General features: G+C 38.7%; 1 protein-coding gene across 1 annotated transcript; it reads left to right on the top strand.

Annotated features, from left to right (window-relative positions):
- The first annotated feature begins 16526 nt into the window (after positions 1 to 16526).
- Positions 16527 to 19062, top strand: LOC134615264 (vomeronasal type-2 receptor 26-like). Its single transcript, XM_063459751.1, has 2 exons — positions 16527 to 16626; positions 18164 to 19062. Exons 1-2 carry the CDS (start codon positions 16527 to 16529, stop codon positions 19060 to 19062), a joined length of 999 nt encoding a protein of 332 aa, XP_063315821.1.
- Positions 19063 to 20685: the final 1623 nt, after the last annotated feature.

Here is a 20685-nt window from a genome sequence, read left to right as displayed (position 1 = left end):
TGAGACTTTGGGTAACAATACCCTTTAAGACTATGTCCCCAGACCTGTAAAATAACTTGCCCCTGGCTTTCTCCCACTTGGTTCAGTAAATAGGGCTTACTGAACCAAGTACCACACAGGCGGACCACCCAGAAGTTAAAGTATGCAGGCAATTTACCTCCCAGGCTGTGAGGTTACTGCAGGTTAATTGCACGTGGCAGCGGCCATCTTTGTTCAGTCGAACGCGGTCAGCGGTGTATGCTAAAGATTCTGTGGAACTGAAATCGGCTACACATTTTACCGAACACCGCTAACCCTTACCTTCTTCCCTACTGAACTTGCAGCTCCGTTCGAAATGGGACTTAGTCGTTTTTCGGCATGAAATTGACCGACCGCACAGCCCAAATCTATGGAACTGTTTTGGGCAGGAAAATGTGCTTGCGGTCGGTCATAAAGGGACCTCCAGCTAACTTTTGATCCACTGGAGGGATTTGACTGATTTTTGGAAGTGTTTATGTTTGAAGTGTGCTGAGTTCAAATATGTAATTTTTAAAGATTGGATGTACGGTTTTAAAGTTATAGCACATGTATAAAAACTGTAGTTTTCCTGGCTGTAATAATTATGGTTAATTATAATAACTGGTTATCTGAGGGGAGGGAACCTGTGGGTTGCAACCGTTATGCTATTGGCTATTTTACCCCTCCCCTGTGGGCGGTCTTATATGTGTAAGATGGAAATAAAAGCAGACTGGGTGTGCTAGCACCTCAGATCATCTTGTACCTTCATGAAGTTTTGGCTCATGTTTGGGGGATTGGAGAACTACACTCTGGGGATTGCTATACTCACTATACTCCCCCGGGTATAATCGCTGAGCTCTGCTAAGAGCTTGGTCCTGTTCCTGCTCTCTGGAATTCGGAGAGGTCCACCTACTGGAAGCTGGACCCTGGTCTTGGGTCCAGAGTGGGTGGAGTCGGCGAGACACCAACCAAGCTGCAGCGGTTCGTGGGGTCTGCAGTGGTTATGGTGTCAGGCAGAGTGCTTGGAGACCTCTGAAAGCACTAGGAGCATCCGTCAGCGGAGGGTACCCGGTCGGGGTGCCAGCGGTTCCGTTACAACCCTTCTGATTGGATTGGATTTGGAAGGAGGTTAAACAGTCCTCAATAGACTGGCAGGGAAAATATCTATCCTGTCTTGGTAAAATATCAACTTATGGAATGTTCTTTTTTTTATAAGCCTTGTAAATTACACTTTTTGCACTTTAATCTAAATTCTAACTATTTCCAAATGTTCAATTTCCCTTATTGCAAGTATTACATTTCTAGAGCTCAGACCTTCCGAGATATGGTAACATTTTTAAATCAAATTTTTTTTGTGTAGGAGTATTGTGCTGTCTAAGGATACCTTATCCACCTGTTATAAAGCTATACATACATATTGATGTAGCTACTGAATGGAACAAGAATTGTACCATGACCATTTATCCCAGACAATGGGACCGCATTTTATTTGTATACAGAGGGGTTTCTCACTGTACATATAAGCAGTATATGGTGCACACCTGTTTAACTTCCATGTTCCATCCCAATACCTCCACAGCATACTGGAGATGCTAGAGCCACCGAGGGATGATAATACATATCTGGTGGTCCTGCAATAAGATACAACTTTTTTTGGAGAGCATTTATTATCCATTTATTATTTTTTTTTTTTTTTTTTTTTTTTTTATAATCTTTTTATTGGGTTTATCACCATAAATCTTTTACAAAAAAGTACATAAAAACATTCATACACAATATCTATAAAACAATATTCATACACATAGACACAAAGACTTCCCCCCCTCCCTCACGAGAGCTCATCATACTTCCAATTTCTAGTTACTTTTTGCAGATGATAATCTCATTACCTTTACATTAGTATTAGTTTTTCTTCCCAAGTTGACCATATGCTCCAATTATCATCCAGAGTCCTGCAGTGATCCTTTTCCATCTTAATTTGATAGATCATCTGTATTATTATCAGCTTTATATTAAAGACGGTGTTTCCCTTCCAATTTCTAGCTATTATTATTTTACATGCTATTAAGCAATGAATAATTAAAAATTGATTTATTTTATTTAATTTTGGCCATTGATAATGTAATAGCATTGTTTCTGGTTTTAGAGGTATTTCAACACCACAAAGTGTGTGGATGATAAGTTGAGCCCACTGCCAGACAGCAGTCACTTGTTTACAGGACCACCACATATGAATGTAGTCTCCTTTTTCCTCTCTGCACCTCCAGCATTTCACATCCTTGAATGAATCAAATTTAGCTATTTTGGTTGGGGTCATATACCATTTGTGAACTAGCTTAAAGTGTGTTTCTATTAATATAAAGGAGTGGACAAATTTACTGATTTTTTGTATATTGAGTAACCATTCATTTACTTCTATATTTATTTTTAGTTCCATGTTCCATTTTTTTATAGCATTGGGGAGGGCTAAGTCCTCCTTTTGTTCCAACATTCTAATACAGCTAGAGAACATTTGCTTTATTTTATTGTGATGTAACATTGGTTTTAAAATTTCATACATCTTACCATCTTTTACAATCTCAACTTTCTCCAGAAAATGTTTTACTCTAAGGTAGGTATATACTTCATTCACAGGAACCTTAAACTCTTCTATCAATATTTTATAGGGTTTAATTTTGCCCTCCTTAATCAGTTCTTTTATTGTATTTATTCCCTTTTCCTTCCATGTTTTTAAGGAGATGTTCTCTATACTTGCTTCTATTATGTCTATTGTTTGGAAGTCAAATATTTTATTGGTTAAATCAATTTTCTTCCTTATCTTTTGCCAGACTGGAATAATCTGGTCTAGAATATATGATCTAAAGAAGTTATCTTTTTTATTCTTCCAGACTAGGTTTAGGGAGTCGCTTAATTGACTTGATTCTATTTCTGACCACCACCATATTTCCTCTTTATTTTGATTTATCTGGGTAGTCATGGCATGCATTATGATCCCTGCTTCATAATATTTTCTTATGTTTGGATATCCCAAACCTCCCTTCTTTAGTCCTTTTGATAATATTCCATTTTTGATTCTGGGTTTCTTTCCTTGCCATACGAAACTAGAAAAGGAAGTATTGACCATTGTCAGCCATTCATTCGGGATGCTTAAAGGAATCATTCTAAAAATGTATATCCATTTTGGTAGAACGTATGATTTCAAGATGTTAATTCTTCCTCCCCAAGATACTTCTATTTTTTTCCATTCTTTCAAATTCTTATTTGTTTCTTTTAAGAGGTCCATAAAGTTTGTTCGCATAATATTTTTTGGATTTTTGCATATTTTTATTCCTAAATATGAGAACGTTTTAGCTTTTATAAAATTATAGGTTTTTTGGTAAAGATCTATTTCTTGACTTGATATATTATTGTATATAGCTATTGATTTTGTTTTATTCAATTTATAGTTTGATACTGAACTATACATTTCAATTTCCGCCATTGCGTTTACTATTGATGTTGACGGATTATTTAGAAAAAGAATGGTGTCATCAGCATAAAGGGAAATTTTCAATTCTCTCTGTCCTACTGTATATCCCTTGATGTTTTCGTTGTTTCTAATTCTATTAGCTAATACTTCTATTGTCAATATAAACAATAGGGGAGACAGTGGACAGCCTTGTCTGGTTCCGTTGTTCAGTTTGAACCAGTCTGCGCATATGCCCGGGCCAATTGTTCTCGCCATTGGATCTTTATATAGCGCCAAAATTGCGTCAAACAGCCATCCCTGTATGCCTATTTCTTCTAAGGTAAGCTTCATAAAGTCCCAGCTGACCCTGTCAAAGGCTTTCTCGGCATCTAGAGACAGGATCAGCATGGGACTTTTTTTGCGCTTTGATGTATCTAGTACATCTATCAGACGTCTGATGTTATTGCTTGACATTCTGTCTGGGACAAAACCTGTTTGGTCAGGATGAATGATTTGATTTATTATTTCTTTTAATCTACTGGCCAAAATAGAAGAGAATATCTTTACATCTACATTTATTAATGATATTGGCCGATAGCTCTGTACTTTTGTTGGGTCTTTCCCTGGTTTCAATATAGGTAGAATGTTTGCTTTGAGCATTTCTTCTGGGAATCTGCCCTTCTTAACTGCAGTATTAAAGGTGTTTTTTAAGTGACCTATCAGTTGAGATTTCATTACTTTATAAAATTTGTTTCCAAATCCATCTGGGCCTGGGGTTTTGTAGGTTTCTAATCTATCTATTATTATATTAATCTCTTCTTCTGTAATTTCTTTATTTAGCTTTTTTACTTGTATTTCTGTTATTTTATTCAATTTTGCTGTTTTAATATATCTTTTTATTTTTTCTGAAGAAATGATTGTTGATTGACTGTATAAGTTGGCATAATACTCATTGAATGCATTACCTATGTGTTCTGGAAGAAGGGAGATGATATCATTAGTTATTATTTTGTCAACCTTATTTGATGTATTTTTTTTTTTCAACATATTCGACATGATTTTGTCTGCTCTATTGGATTTATGATAATATTTAATTTTAAGTTTATGCATATTTATTTTAATTTTTTCATAAATTTTTTCCTGTATCTCGGATTTAATCTTCTCTATTTTTAGTTGATTCTCCTTTCTTGGTTTTGCATTGTTTATTTTATTTAAATTATATAATTCAATGTAGAGATCTTGTACATTTACACCTTTTTTTTTTCTCTTTAATTTATTGAGCATTATGCAATGTCCCCTTATTACTGCCTTAAATGAGCACCATAAGGTATCATTCTCCACTTGTCCGTTATTATTTTCTTCAAAATAGCAAGTAGTCATTTTATCTATATAGTCTTTATATTCTTTTTCTGCCAGTATTGATTCATCTAACCTCCAGGTTGTATACTTACAGCACTTAGATCTATTGCTTTTTAATTCCAGGCACACGCTATTGTGGTCTGACCATATTACTGTTTTATTTTCTATTTTATGTATTCTTTCTATCAGTTTTAAATCTCCAAAAATAAGATCTATTCTAGAATACGAATCGTGGGGCCAGGAATAAAATGTAAACTCTTTTACTGTGGGATTGTTAAGTCTCCATATATCAAATAGACCTTCTCTTTTTATCACATTACTAAAGTTCCTTGCGTTTTTTAATACTTGTTTATCCCAATTATTATTTTTTTTTTCTGAGAACTTATCTAATGATGGATCTTGTATGCTATTAAAGTCTCCTGCATATATCTTTATTCCCACTGCTACTTTTTCAACCTTATTTAATATTTTTCTCAATAGGCATACGGGATTTTTATTAGGCAAGTATACATTGATTAGGGTGAAGAGTTCATCTTCTATTGTGACTACTAAAATAATATATCTCCCCTCCAAGTCTGTTTCCATATATTTTATGTTTATTTTTAGATCTTTTGCAAAAAATATTGCTACTCCTCCTTTTTTTCCCTCCTCTCTAGAGGAACAAATTTTTAAGGGGAAGGACCTGCTATTCCATCGTTTTTCATCCTGTTTACGCCAGTGTGTCTCTTGGATCATAGCAATTTGAACCTGTTCTTTTTTTAAGTAATCTTGGAAAGCTTGTCTTTTTTGGGGGATGTTTAAACCTTGAATATTTAACGTAATTATTTTAACCATTTTCCGAAGATTTTTTTGTTTTAATTAACCTACTGAGCTCTCGTGAACAATACAATACAATACAAACACTTGACAAACACTTGACATTACAATACATAACTAAAATATCTACAAGTATCTTCAGCACTTGGAGTATATTTCCACTCATTCCAAGACTCTAAAGAGAGTCAAAAAAAACACTTTTCTAAGTGGATCTTACTATCCACTAAAAACCTTTTCCAGGTTACAGCAGGGGAGGCTGTTTCTCGGGTTTGGAGGAGCCCACCTGAGACTTTTCATTTTCTCTTTTTCTCTCTCTTCTCAACACTCATCACTCCCACTCTTCCTACTACTCTCTAAAGTATTTACTTTTACTCTGCTATTTTTTCCTTGATGAGAGGGATACGGGGTCGAAAGAGGGTGAGGGGAAAAAAAAAAAAAAAAAAAAAAAAAAAAAAACTCTGGAGATTATCTTACTTTTTCTTACTAGATTATTTTCTATTTCCCCCTTTTACCTTATTTCCCTACTAATCTGGAACCACACATCTCTTTGTTTCTTTTAGTCATTTAGACCCTTTTAATTTTTCGCTGTTGTTCTTATAGCTTTTAAACAAAACAGCACTTCTATATTGCTATACTTATCTTCTATTCCCAATCCCCTCTCCTTCCCTCTCCTATATACATTTAATTTACACACCTCTCATTTTTTTTCCCCTTTTTTTTTCTTCCCTTCCCCTCCCCACCTTATATTGTATTTCAGTACTCTTTTAATTGGTACACCTCTTTTGTGATTTAAAGTGCCTTGAGTATTTTAATTCTTTCTAATTGTTATTATGCAGATTATATATCTGAGTGTTCCTTTCCTCTTCATTGACTTTAATGTTTCTTATTTAATATCGTGTAAATTGCTTTGCCTAAATCGCTTTTCCTTTTTAACTGAGAATTCCATCTTGTGCTATCCCTGTGTATATCACAATATTGCTATCATTCATTCTATTTCTTTCTGTCAGTGTGCAAGTTGTGTTTCTAAGTGCGCCATTCTTCCTAAATTTTAATATATTCTACTTAATATCATGTGCTTTTCCCCACTTAAAAAAAAAAAAAAAAAAAAAAAAAGAAGACAGGTTTAAGTCCAGAAGTTTTTTCACTTTTTTCTTCTTTCTTCCCCCCTTTTCTTCTAGTTGCTTTCTTCCTTTTGAGTACAGTCTATTTTGTGCTTTTAAATATTTTGTTTTTATATATTTCAGCGTCCTTTAGAAGTTTCTAAATATCTTTGGGTCAACTGATTTTTTCTTCTTCTGTTGATCTCCAGCAGCTTCCTTCTTCCCTCTTCTTCCCTCTCGCTCCTCCTCATCTCTCTTCCCTTTTTTCCCTTTTCTTTTTTTTTTTTTTCTTCTTTCTTCTTCTTGCCTTCTTTATTGAGTTATTTCTCTTTCTTCTTTATCCATTCTTCAATCTGGGATGGAGTCGTGAATATCTCAGTTATTCCTTCTGTGATAATTTTTATTTTGCAGGGGTAGATCCAGGAGTATTTGATATTTGAATTTCTTAGTGTATTTGTAACTGACATGTATTTCTTTCTTTGTTGTCTAGTGTAGAAAGATAAGTCCTGAAATATCTTGATATCACCAAACTTTTCTGTATTAATCTGTTTTTTTCTAAATGCGTATAATATTGCTTCTTTAAACTGGAAGGACTGAAAATGGATTATTATATCTCGCGGTGATTGTTGCGGAGCTGTTCTAGGTTTGTTTAAACGATGATATCTCTCCATTTTGGTATTTAGGGTCAGCAAATCTAAATTGAGTGTTGCCCATAGAGTATCCAAATACTCATGTATTTTATCTTGTGTTACAGCTTCTGAGACATTTCTTAATCTCAAATTATTTCTTCTTGACCGGTCTTCTAGGTCTCCTAGTTTTTCTTCTATTTGTCTCACTTGCTTATTCAGCTGATCATTTTGTTCTTTGTATGTTCTGCTTTCAAATTCTAAAGCAGTGATTTTATCTTCGCTTTGCTTTAGTTGTTCCAATATTTTTAAGAATTGTTTTTTTGTCTCGGCTGTATTTTTATTAAATTCGACTGTTATTGCTACCAGTTGCTCTTCTAAGCACTGTTTTAGAAAATCTGCAGAAATGTAGTTTTCTGTTTGACTGGACAAGCTTTGAATTGATTCTTCACCTTTTGATGAATTTATATTTGAGGTGTCAAAATTTTTTTCTTCATTAGATTTCTGTCCTGGTGAGAAAAAATTTATGGTGGCTTTTTTTTTTTCTTGTTGTAGATCTTGTTTTATTGCTTTTTTAATGGCAGCTTTTCCTGACGACTTTGTAGCCATGCTCTCTCTGCCTTAGTTTCTCTCTTCACTTATTTCTTCTCTTCTCCTTTCCCTTTTTTTTTCTTTCTTTTTCTCCCTTTTTTTTTTTGAGATCTTCAAATAGAGATTTTTCAAAACTATCTCTTTTCCTCTGGTGATTCTAATTTATTAGTTGACTCTGTGATTTGATAAGTAAAGTTTTTTTTTTTTTTTTAAGTTTTTCCTTCCTTTACCCCCTTTTTCTCTCCCCTATTCCGTCCTAAATAATAATAAACAATAGTAAACAGTATTCAATGCCAGTTTTTCTCCTCTTTTGATCTCTTCTCTTGGTTCTACCCCCGTTCTATAGTTTATGTAAAGAAAGAGGATATACTTAGCTTGTCTTCTTTTTCCTTCTCTTTAAAGCCAGTTGTATGCTGTTGATTTTTCTAGGCGTCCTTTAACTTTAAGGCATCCGGGGGTGTTGCTCCTGTTCGCGCTCACGTTGGTCGGACCGGTAAATCTGTATACTCTCCCACAAACTCACGGACTTACGATCACAATCGGCCTGTTTGCTCTCTGTCAGCACTTTATTCGCTCTCCTGCACCGGGCTCGACTTGTCTTCTTGCGACTCCCACGACCCTTGCAAACGGAGCACCTTACTTCTGTCGTTGCCACAGAACGCCGCGTTGATCCTCCATTGCGAGTTCAGCCTCCCCGCCTCAGAATGCGTGCGTACCACCGCCCACTTCTACGTCATCACGCAACCTATCCATTTATTATTTATTCTATAAAGATAACATGATCAGTTTGGATCAACTGCGACAGACCATAGGTAGGTTATGTCACAGAGGTCCAGATTAAAAAAACATTGATGAGAAATTCCAGGGATCTCTCTCAGGGCTTGACCCTCATAGTACAAAAGTTACAAAAATAAAGAAGTTATGCAGCCAGATTATATTCTATAGCTTCACAGCCTTGTAGGTGCTCTATTATGTAACATCTCTGTACACCATAATAGAGCACCTACAAGGCTGTGAAGCTATATAATATAATCTGGCTGTTTATTCTGAGTTGAAGAACGATCAAATAAGTTATCTGGTGGAGTGCATAGCGTTTATTTTAAGACACAACTTATTTGTTCAGAAGGAGAATTTATTTTCCAAATAGAAGGGAATGACATGGGTACCAGGTTTGCACCGAGCTACGCAAACCTCTTCATGGGTAAGTGGGAAGATGAATTCATCTGGAACAACTCCCCAGCGGTGGTATAGCAACCATTCCTTCCAACTCAATAAAATTATAAATAGACTTTGGAATATCTTCAAAAGGGGATCCCTGCTGGATCAAATTCTGGGAAGTAAACCCAAGGTAATTTACTCTAGGGCTCCAAATTTGAAAACAATGATAGCTCCAACATTAAAGGAAGAAAAGAAAAAGCATTCTGAGTTAACAGGGAAGGGATTTCGAAAATGTGGTAAAGGCATGGGATGCAGGAACAACACAACACAGATATTTTTAAAATAAAAGATAATTTGAATTGTAACACAAGCAGAGTCATATATCTTTTAATATGCCCCTGTGGTAAATATTATATCGGTAGAACCATGCGACTGTTTAAAATAAGAGTAGCTGAACATATCAGGAACATCAAGAAGAGTCTCCTAACACATAATCTCTCCAGACACTTCCAGACTACACATTCAGGTACTCCAGAAGGAATACAATTTATGGCCATTGAAAAAATTCATCTATACTGGAGAGGGGGGGAATCTGGAAAAGGCTCTGGATAGAGCCGAAGCGAAGTGGATATTCCAGCTGGACACTCTAAAACCAAAAGAGCTGAATATGAACTTTGAGCTGAATGCTTTTCTATAAGAAAGTTCTACTAATTAGAAGGAAGCCTTTTTAATTAAGCCTCTTTCTTTGTCATCTTTCTTCTTTTCTTTCTCTGGTCTTCTTCTGATTTTATATATCTTTTATATTTCTATTATCAAGCCAGTATCTTTTAGAATTAAGAATTGCACAATTATTTTTTTCTTTAATTTTTTTTATTATTTCTTATTATATATTTTTTATTTTTTTTCTATTATTCTTATTATTTTTTTGAAAATAGGGTATTCCCATATAATTATGAAGTAGTGATGGTACCATGTATCATATTTGTATTTGTACAAGTCAAAAGATAATTATGTTCCTGCTAAGAAAATACATTTTTGGTGCTCTTTTACAGTCTGTTTATACTTTATTTAGTTTTTTTCAGTTTATTCATATTATAGAAAGACTATACTAATATATAATTTGAAGATGTATGCTTTGAATTTTCACATCCATATGGCTATATGCTTCTGCTTATCTATAATTCATACAGGAGTATGTACCAAGATTAGTAATTTAATGATTGTAAAAGGTCTTCTCACTATGTTTAAGTGTTTTAAGTATACTGTTCAATTTTAAATATTGGGGCACTTTCAAGAAAGCCTTTCTTTATTTTTTTATATTTTTTATTTATTTTTTTATTCTATTTTTTTTTCAATATGTATTTTATTGAACAGTTTTCAGGAAGAGGGGTACAGAAAGAAATAAAAGGAGGGGAGAGGTCGGGGGGGGGGACAAATATACTCATATATGCAGGTTTCACATAAGGGGGTACCACAGGCGTGGTAGAGGTAATCATGATATTGGTTCAGTACATTGTGAACATAGGTTTGAGATAACGATACAGGATGACGGTACAATAATGCCACAATATATTACATCATACATTAAAGCATAAGTTACCACAATACGTATGTCGGCATCTTCCTACCCACTCGTAATCCGGGGGCATGTGGAGGTAGGTACAAGGTGTCTGTTGGTTCCACTGTAAGGTTCATGTGAGAGCAAGAAATGTTAGGATGTGCTTATTTCCCCTCTAGTTCCTTCCACCTCTGCCAATTGTATCTCGTGATATTAGAGTGTTTCAATGTGGTCACAGAGAGTAATTCGTATTTGAGAAATTGGTTAGTCATGTGCTTTACCATTGCCAGAGGTGGACACCCTTGTTTTTTCCAATTGCATGCAATAACATGCCGAGTCGCCAGAATAGATAGTACCACTAACTGCCTATCTGCGTGGGGTATATTTCCCGGGAGCATAAGAAATACGCCTGTAGAGGGCGTAATTGGGTTGACCGCTATTCCCAGTTGTTCCCAAATCCCTTGTGTTTCTAACCACAGTGACCTGATTTCTGGGCAACTCCACCATATATGTGTCATTGTTCCACTTTCTTTCTCGCATCTCCAACAGTTAGGAGAGGTATTTGGGAATATCTTGTGGAGTCTGGATGGTGTGTAGTACCACCTGAAGACATGTTTTTTGTGGGCTTCAATATGGGAGTAACAGGAGGTGATGCCTTTTAGGGCTTGAAGTGAGGCTAGCCATAGGTTACCTGTGGGTGAGTATATACATTAATTTTCCCATTGTGTGCGGTACGTAAAAGTCGAAGGTGTCTTTTGGTTTTGTAATATAGTATAGCAGACTGAAAGAGCTTTGGTCTTGGTCGGTGTTTTGTGACAAAGTTCATATAGAAGCGAGAAATCTTGGTGTGGTTTGAGTGTGGTTGGTGTAGGGGGTGTGACCACCTTTGAGACCAAACTCTTCAGCTGAAGATACGGGAATATAAATGACGGGGATAGTTGAAACCTTGTTTGTAATTCAGGGAAAGGTATAATAGCTCCTGTCCGACAGATGTCTGTGATGTGGGTCACCCCTAGTTCTTTCCATTTATGCAGGGAGAGCCATGGGGATACTGAATTAAGGGCTGTGAGAGGAGCCCAGGTGGAGAATGCTGATTCCGCTGTACGGGGGCAGTGAAGGTGGTCCCATGCCTTAATTGCATATGTAGTGAGAGGTAGGAGTGTCTTGCGTGTGCTTCTAAGATGTTTAGGGGTCCACATTAGATCGATTGCCATGTGTTTGGGGTCGTAGTTATTTTCTATGTCTACCCATTGTATTGCATGTTGTGGTGCGTGCAGTTTTATTGCCCCCTCAAGGAGAGCAGCTTTCTGGTATGCTGCAATGTTGGGGAGTCCCAGTCCTCCCTTTTTTGTAGGGGATTGTAGGAGAGACGTGGGTAATCTCGGCTTCTTTTTAGCCCAGACAAAGGTGGATATTATACTCTGTATTTGTTTGCACAGTGTGGGCGATATAGGGATCGGCAACATACGAAATATATAGAGCAGCTTTGGAAGAATGATCATTTTTACAGCATTAATCCTACCCAACCATGACAGCAACACATCTTTCCATTTGTGAAGAGTCTGTTTGCACATTAACGGTAGGGTAGATAAATTGTGCGTGCTAATACCTCTATACGTAGCTGCAATTTTCACTCCCAGGTATGTTAGGTGCGTTTGTCTCCAGTCAAAGGAGTGTGTGGATTTGAGCGCTAGGACATCTGTCATGGGGAGATGGATTGGTAGTGCTTGGGTTTTCGTTTGGTTTAATTTATAGTAGGAGATTGAGCTATATTCATTTAATGTGGTGATGAGGTGAGGTAAGGAGTGGTCTGGTGTAGTAAGGGAGAGGAGAATATCGTCTGCAAACATAGATAACTTATACTCTACGTTGTTGATGATGACACCTTTTATGTCGCTGTGTGTTCTAATCTTGTATGCCAAGGGCTCTAGCGATAGGATAAATAGTAGGGGGGAGAGCGGGCAGCCTTGGCGGGTACCGTTCGTGATCGGAAAAGGACTGGAGAGGAATCCTGCGTTGGTTACTCTCGCCGTCGGTTTAGAGTATAGTGCCATTATGCCAGTTATATAGGATTCGGGAAAGCCAAATTTGTGTAATACTTGTTCCATATACGCCCAATTGAGCCTGTCGAAGGCCTTCTCCGCGTCCAGCGCTAGGAGAAGGCCTTCCATGCGGTGTGTTTCCATATGCGCCAGGATGTTCAGGACTTTCCTCGTGTTATCGGAACCTTGTCTGTTTTTAACAAAACCAGATTGGTCGTTGTGTATAATGCGTGATAGAATGTGTGCGAGGCGATCTGCCAAAATCTTAGCGTATATTTTAGTGTCACAATTGAGTAGCGAAATCGGCCTAAAATTCTGGCAGACTGTTGGTGGTTTGCCTGGCTTAGGGAGCGTAGAGATGTGTGCTTGAAGCATGTTGGGCGGCATTGTGCCTGTGGTGAAGCAGTGGTTGAGGAGTCGCGTGAGGTATGGGTTCAGTGTGTCCGAAAAGGTCTGGTAATAGAGATTAGTAAAGCCGTCTGGGCCTGGCGATTTGTGTAAGGGAAGTTTCTTAATCGTAAGGTTCACTTCCTCTACTGTGAAGGGTTTAGTAATTGTGTCAATGTCAGATTGGGTCAGCGTTGGCAGCTGTATGGTGTCTAGGAAAAGTCGTATTTGTTCCGGTGACGGTGGAGGTGAGGCGGTGTCGTTTTTGAGATTGTATAGAGAGCTATAAAACTGTGCGAATGTTTCCACTATGTCTTGCGGGTTCATAACCTTCGTTTTATCGTGTTTAAGGATGTACGCCACTCTGGAATTGGCCATACGCTGTTTAAGCTGGGACGCCAGGATTGCTCCCGCTTTATTCCCTTGGGCAAAGAATTTATGTTTACATTTTTGTAGGATGTAGTTGGTTCTATCAAGTTCAAGTTCTTTGAGTTTGGAGTGTAGGGTTTTCAATTTTGTGTGGTGGTCTGGCGAGGGGGCGGTTTTGTTACGATGGGTAAGAGTTGTTATCTGTTGGATTATGTCGTCAAACTCGCGCTTTCGCTGTTTATTAGCGTAACTAGCATGTTTGATGAATAAGCCCCTAATGACAGCTTTATGTGCTTGCCAAAGTGTGGTTATGGAAATATCATCAGATACGTTGTTGTGGAAATACATTTCCAGTTCCTGCTTAATTTGTGTCGTTATATGGGGTTGTCTGAGCAGCGACTCATTCAGTCGCCAGGAACCTCGCCCTGTGTTGGGGAAGTGGGTCGACAATGACAGAGTAATAGGTGCGTGGTCTGACCACTGTATTAGGCCTATTTGCGTGGATTGTACTTTAGAAATTAGGGAAGTGTGTAGGAGGAATCTATCAATTCTTGAGTAAGAGTTGTGTGCCTGTGAGTGGAAGGTGAAATCCCTGTCGGAAGGGTGTAGGGTTCTCCAGACATCTACATATTGAGCCTTGTGTAAGCGTGTCCCAATGGCACAGGCGGATTGGGTGCGTTTAGTAGCGGTTTTGTGGGAGACTCGTGTGGTGGAAGACGTGTCTAATGCATTGTCAAGGATGAAGTTCGTGTCTCCTCCTATTAGTACAGTTCCGAATTTGTGGGTATCCGTAAGTAACAAGATTTTTTCTAGGTAGGGTATTTGGTTGTCATGCGGGCCGTATATGTTTATGAGGGTATATGGTTCGTTATTAATATGACACTGTATGAGAATAAATCTACCTTCCTTGTCCCCTATTTTTTTTGTAAGGAGAAGGCTATGTCCTTGCTGATTAGGACTGAGACCCCTCTCTTCTTTTTGGTGTACCCAGTGTGGAAACCTATTGGGTAATACTTGGACGAAAATTTAGGCATTTTAGCATTCAGAAAGTGAGTTTCTTGAAAGAAGGCTATCATGGCCTTTGCGTTTCTGGCTTCTTCGAGAGCTAGCCTCCTTTTATGGGGGAGTTCAATCCCTTAGCATTAAGTGAAAAGATATTTAAAGCCATATAGACACATCAAGTGCGCAGTGTGTTTTGTAATTATCTGTGGGCCCCTTGTGTGACATACCATGGAATAATGCACCATATAAAAGTAAGTACCGATTAAGTGCAAAGCAGGTTCCTGCTTCCGTCTGTGGTTCAAGAACAAATTGTACACAGAGTATATTCGTAGGAGGATGGAGGGGCAAAGTAGGGGTGGGGTACTTAACGTGGTACCGAACAAGAACTATATACAAAAGAGAAGTCAGACAAGGGATATCTGACTTAGAAAACGAGTTTAGCGGCCCTATGGAGCCTAGGTGGAGGGGAGGGCATACTGTGGGTTATAACTGCCCGAAATATTGTGCAGACAATAATGGTGATCTGTATGAGACCATCAGTGTGAGGCATGTGTACATGATACAGGACATGTCAGTTACACATATGTAGTTCAGCTCTCTACGTTGCTAGGTATTCAGAAAACCCTATAACATACAGGTATAAATGATAGTGTCAAAAAATAGAGCATATGAACAAAACAACACACAGGCAACATGCTTACATATCCTCAGAGTACGGTTCCATAATCAGGTCCATACAGTTCGCTATGCAATATCAGTCCATATCATTTGTGTTTCGTCCCAGTGGACCATTCGCTAGTGATTTTTAGAGGTGATGATCGGAGGCCTTGAGATGGGAGTTTGGGGTCCTGTAGGGTCACCGGTACGTTCCAATTTTGGAGTATTCGTGCTCCCTCTGATGCCGTGGTGACATGGTGGTCTGTGCCGTTTCGTTTGATTATGAGACGAGTAGGATATCCCCACTTATATGGGATCTCCGCCTCCCTGAGCACTTTCGTGACGGGGGCCAATTCCTTGCGTTTTGCCAGCGTAGCGGCGGATAAGTCCACAAACAGCTTGATATGTTGGAATTCAGGTGGTATGTTGTCTGTATTTCTTGCTGCTCGCATAACCAGTTCTTTGGAGGTGAAGTAATGCACCCTGGTGATCACATCCCTGGCCGCTGTGGGTTGTAGAAATTTTGGCCGTGGTAGGCGGTGAATGCGGTCCAGACGGAGGTCACTTTCAGTGAGTCCTGGGCATACGGCCTTAAAAAGGCCAGTAGCGTAGTCCCCAAGTTCGGAAGGTTTAATTTCCTCCGGTACACCTCGTAGGCGAATATTGTTACGCCGATCGCGATCTTCGTGATCAGCAATCTTAGCTTCTAGGTAAGCCATTCGGGTATCTATCGTTTCGTGCGATGCAGCCAGATCATTGTGGGCGCTTATCACCTCCTCCATTTTGTCTTCAATGGCACTTGTGCGTTCACTGATCTCCTTAATATCAGCTCTGACGTCGCGAGCTAGTTTAGCAAACTCCATCTGCAGGTTTTGCTGTAAGTCCTGCAGCATCTTGTGCAGGGTGTGCTCTGATGCAGGAACAGAAGTCCCCATAGAGATGGAGGTGCTGTCGCTGTTTTCGGACGCTGCAGTCGGCGATTCCGGACCTCCGGCGCCATCTTGGATCTTAGTGCGTGGCGGTGTGAAGGAGGAGACCCGGGTCACAGCCGGTCGGATTTTTGATTTTCTGGGTGCTTTCTGGGACATGGTGGTGCAGGCTGTCTGATGCTCTTTGACCGACCTGTGATGGGGCAGATATCGCTCGTATATTCGCTGGTTAGTAGGAGCCCTCACGGGAGCTGACAGATCACACGTCCATTACCGCGCGCTGCCAGGCCACGCCCCCCTTTTATTCTATTTTTTATTTCTACTTGTTCTTATTTTTCATTTTTAGATTTAATAATTTGACTACTAATGTTTTTAAGTGATTCACATTTTACCTGTAAACATGTATTAAGGTATAAGAATTAAGTAATCAACGGGTTAATATGAACCGAATGCCTATAGTGTATAAATATCCAGCTTTAGATGAAAGATGCACTCCTCTGATGAAGTGACAGATCATCACGAAACGCGTAAGGCTGCATCTTACCGATACACCGACACAGATTGGAAGGCAAAGTGGAATGCACGCGGCGAGTCTCCCCTTCAGTCACTCAACGCACAGGACTCTGCAAGCCGTCTTCTGTAAGTCAGCAACAGCAGAGTATCCAGGCTGCGAGTGGTGAGACTCCGGAAAAAGGTTCCCACACTTTTGTGCTGTCTGTGAATGACTTTGATTTTAACATATATATATATACACAATTATATATTTTTATAGAATAAAATCTTTTTTGATGAACAATATGCTTCTGCACTTTATATTACAAAGACCAACGGCTGGTGTTGGACAGATAGCATTGCTGGTTACTAACTGGACTTATATGTAGAAAGGTTTATTACACATTTCTACATCGATATTGTCATAGTGATTGACATTTTTTCACACAGTGGATTGCAATATCATTTATATGTACCATACTATTAATAATACTATTAGTGTGTTACTAGAGTAATATTTTGCTCCCATTGGCTAGTTTTCCCTGCTGCTTCAATAGAAGGGATTTCAGCCGTACATAAACAGGAGCATACAGTTCAAAAGACTCATTAGGACTGTTCTGCTTGTTCATGGTTTCTCAAACATATTAAGGACTGATATCATCTTCATTTACATCACTTGATACAATTTATAGATATTCACTTGGTTTGAGCATACTGAAGCTGTAACTGTTACCATTGTTACTGAATCACTGTGTTACATTGTTTAGCAGGTCTACCACTTCTGCACATTTTTGATTCAAACATTGGGGTTTTAAATATACCCATTTAAACATTGTAAGTGTTAGTAACCATCTCCTGGTTGCAGCAATTTGATTTCTTCTTTTTGCTATTCCTCCACCTAGGGTTATAATTTATTCTACTAAAACCATGAAACTCCCATTCACACTGTGCTACTGCAACCATAAAACATTCACACTATGCTACTGATACCCTTCCCAAACAATTTCCCAGCTGGCTGCAATGTCATATTTTTGTATGCCCTTTATTTAATTGCTTTCTTTTGGAAGTTAGTTAAAATGTAACGGGTGTAAAAATATATCTTAGGAAATTCACCTGTCCTACCCCCTCACAAATGTACTAAAAGTCTCAATATTTCTGGTGAAGATGGAATGACTACATTTGGCATTTATCTTTGACTGCAACTCATGAATGTATTCAACTGATTGGTGCAAGCTATTAGTACACATTCTTGTTACTTTCATTTTCTGCATCTGCCCAACGGGGATGTGGATCCAGGTAGGTTAATACATAGAAAGATGATGACTTTTCCTAAATTCATTTTGACTCCATCTCGTATATCCAAACTGTCCTTACTCCAACAAAAAACGTTTCAGTCCATTTTCCTTCCACAGCATGTATTAGCCTTCATTATAGTATTTCATGGTGGCAACATGCCCTACAGCCTGGCAGTCACTAAAATAATAACAATGCTATTTGTTTGATTTTATTGAAACTAAATGGTTTTAATAACGTTACTTTATTGTGTATTCTTTTTAAACTTGGATCTACTTTAAATGTGAAAATCAGTTTGCCATGAATGGATTTTAACTTGAGACTTTTTGTTATTTGCAGATAGTGAAAAATGTATAAAATGCCCTGATACTGAATGGCCCAATACGAAGAAGAATCAGTGTTTTCCAAAACTGGAGGAATTTCTATCTTACAGCAATGATGTACTTTCTGTAATCTTTTTGTCGATATCATTACTTTGTATTGTCATAACTGTAGTTACATTAGTTATTTTTATTTTCTATCAAGACACACCTATTGTAAAAGCCAATAACAAGAACCTCAGCTTCATCCTCCTGACCTCCATCTTACTGAGCTTCCTCTGTGTGTTCTTGTTCCTCGGTCGCCCGGTGGATATAACCTGCATTCTGCGTCAGACCTCTTTTGGAATCATCTTCTCGATAGCTGTATCCTGTATTTTAACCAAGACAATCATGGTTTTCATTGCTTTCAGTGCCACCAAACCTGGAAGCTCCTGGAACAGATGTATTGGTGTTAAACAGTCTAACCTGCTTGTAGCAATGTTTTCATCCATCCAAGTTTTAATTAATATAATATGGTTAGCGATATCTCCGCCCTTTCAGGAACTGGACTCCCATTCTTATCCAGGCAAGATCATCATTCAGTGTAATGAAGGTTCCGTTATTGCCTTCTACTCTGTGCTGGGTTATATGGGCCTTCTGGCAGCTGTTAGTTTTATTGTAGCATTTTTGGCCAGGACATTACCGGACAGTTTTAATGAGGCCAAGTACATCACCTTCAGCATGCTGGTGTTCTGCAGTGTTTGGATTGCAATGATCCCGGCCTATCTGAGCACCAAAGGGAAGTACATGGTGGCTGTAGAGATTTTTGCCATTTTGATTTCAAGTGCTGGACTTCTAGGTTGCATATTTTTCCCAAAACTATACATAATATTATGTAAACCTGAAATGAATGCAAAAATATGCTTGTTCAATAAATGAAACCTAGACTTAATTTACATATATTAATATATTGTTTATTTAAATATATTGATTTCTTCAAAATATATCTCAATCTGGCTGACTTTGATAATTAAAGTGCAAACTGAAAAACTGCACATATTAACAAAATGAAGTACATCAGTAATATTTTTTTAATTGTAGATTTGGAAAATTGGCAACTGCTGTACATCTGTCTTTATGACAATAAGTTCTTAAAAATATTTTAAGAAACAAAATCCCTAATTCTTTAATATATGTATATGACAGACAACTCAGGTTTGACATCACTCTACTGTCTTGACCTACAGCAATTCTCCAACAACCTCTAAACTCTCCTTTTACCTATTTGGACCTAACATTCCCTAGCTTTGCAAACACCTTCTACAACTCCACTCTCTCCTCTCAACTAGACATCATGGCACCTCCTACACTTAAATGTAGCAAGTGCCTCTAATTAAAACCTTGACACACCAAGTTGGCCCAATGCATCCAAGAATACTCCAGAACTGCTGAACGCTGTTGGAGATTCTGAATCTGACTTCCTCCACTATAAATGTATCCTATGCTCCTACAGCTTGGCTCTTCTCTCTGCAAAAGAAAACTACTTCACTATCCTCATAAACACACTTTCCCATGAACAAAAATGCCTCTTTCACAAGTGTAACGGCTACCCTAGTAGTGAGAGGGTATCAGCCGTTGGAGACGTCCTTTTTCCCAGCAAGCTGCTGTGTAGTAGTGGAGTTGCTTATTCCCATCCACGAGATCCAAGAGAAGAGTCAGGCATAGCTGTTAACTATACACTAGACTACACTTAAAGGGACACTTCAGGCACCCAGACCACTTGCCTATTGGAGTGGTCTGGGTGCCAACTCCCCCTACCCTTAACCCTGCAGCTGTAATTATTGCAGTTTTCATAGAATAATTACATTGCAGGGTTAACTCCTCCTCTAGTGGCTGTCTAGTAGACAGTCACTAGAGGGCACTTCCTGGTTTCTAGCACAGGTTTTCTGTGCTAGAGCGTCGCTGGACATCCCCACACTATGTGAGGACTTCCAGCGTCGCTCAATTCCCCATAGGAAAGCATTGAAAGCATTTTCAATGCTTTCCTATGGAGAGGTCTAATGCGCACGCGGAATTGCCGTGCATGCGCATTTGGTCTCCCCCACCGGTGGCCGCACGATCGGTCTCCTTCGCCGGATGACGTCGGCAGTGGAGGAACGTGGGCGGACCAGAAACCACCACCGAGGGACATCGGGGGGTCTCAGGTAAGTCACTGAAGGGGTTTTCACCCCTTCAGCAACATGGGATGGGTGGTGGGAAGGAGAGGGGACCTGCAGTGCCAGGAAAATGATTTGTGTTTCTGGCAATGGAGTGTCCCTTTAAATGTAGCAAGTGCCTCCAATTACAACCTTGACACATCAAGTTGACCCGATGCATCTAAGAATACTCCAGAACTGCTGAACGCTGTTGGAGATTCTGAATCTGACTTCCTCCACTATAAATGTATCCTGCGCTCCTACAGCTTGGCCTCCTCCTATCATCTTGACCCCCACGAACTTGCAGTTCACTTCACTGAGACAATTTTTACAATCAGGGAAGAAATCTCTCATCTCTCTCCTTCCC

This window comes from Pelobates fuscus, chromosome 6 (genome assembly GCF_036172605.1).
Source record: "Pelobates fuscus isolate aPelFus1 chromosome 6, aPelFus1.pri, whole genome shotgun sequence".
In the NCBI taxonomy this organism is placed as follows: domain Eukaryota; kingdom Metazoa; phylum Chordata; class Amphibia; order Anura; family Pelobatidae; genus Pelobates; species Pelobates fuscus.
Note: the sequence above shows the minus strand (reverse complement) of the source record. Positions and strands in the feature narration are given on the sequence as shown.

Bases quoted from the DNA above. Each gene is read 5' to 3' on its own strand.
- LOC134615264 (XM_063459751.1), top strand. From the start codon at position 16,527: ATGCACTCCTCTGATGAAGTGACAGATCATCACGAAACGCGTAAGGCT. The intron at 16,627-18,163 runs GCGAGTCTCCCC...TGTTATTTGCAG, and splicing joins GGCAAAGTGGAATGCACGCG to ATAGTGAAAAATGTATAAAA.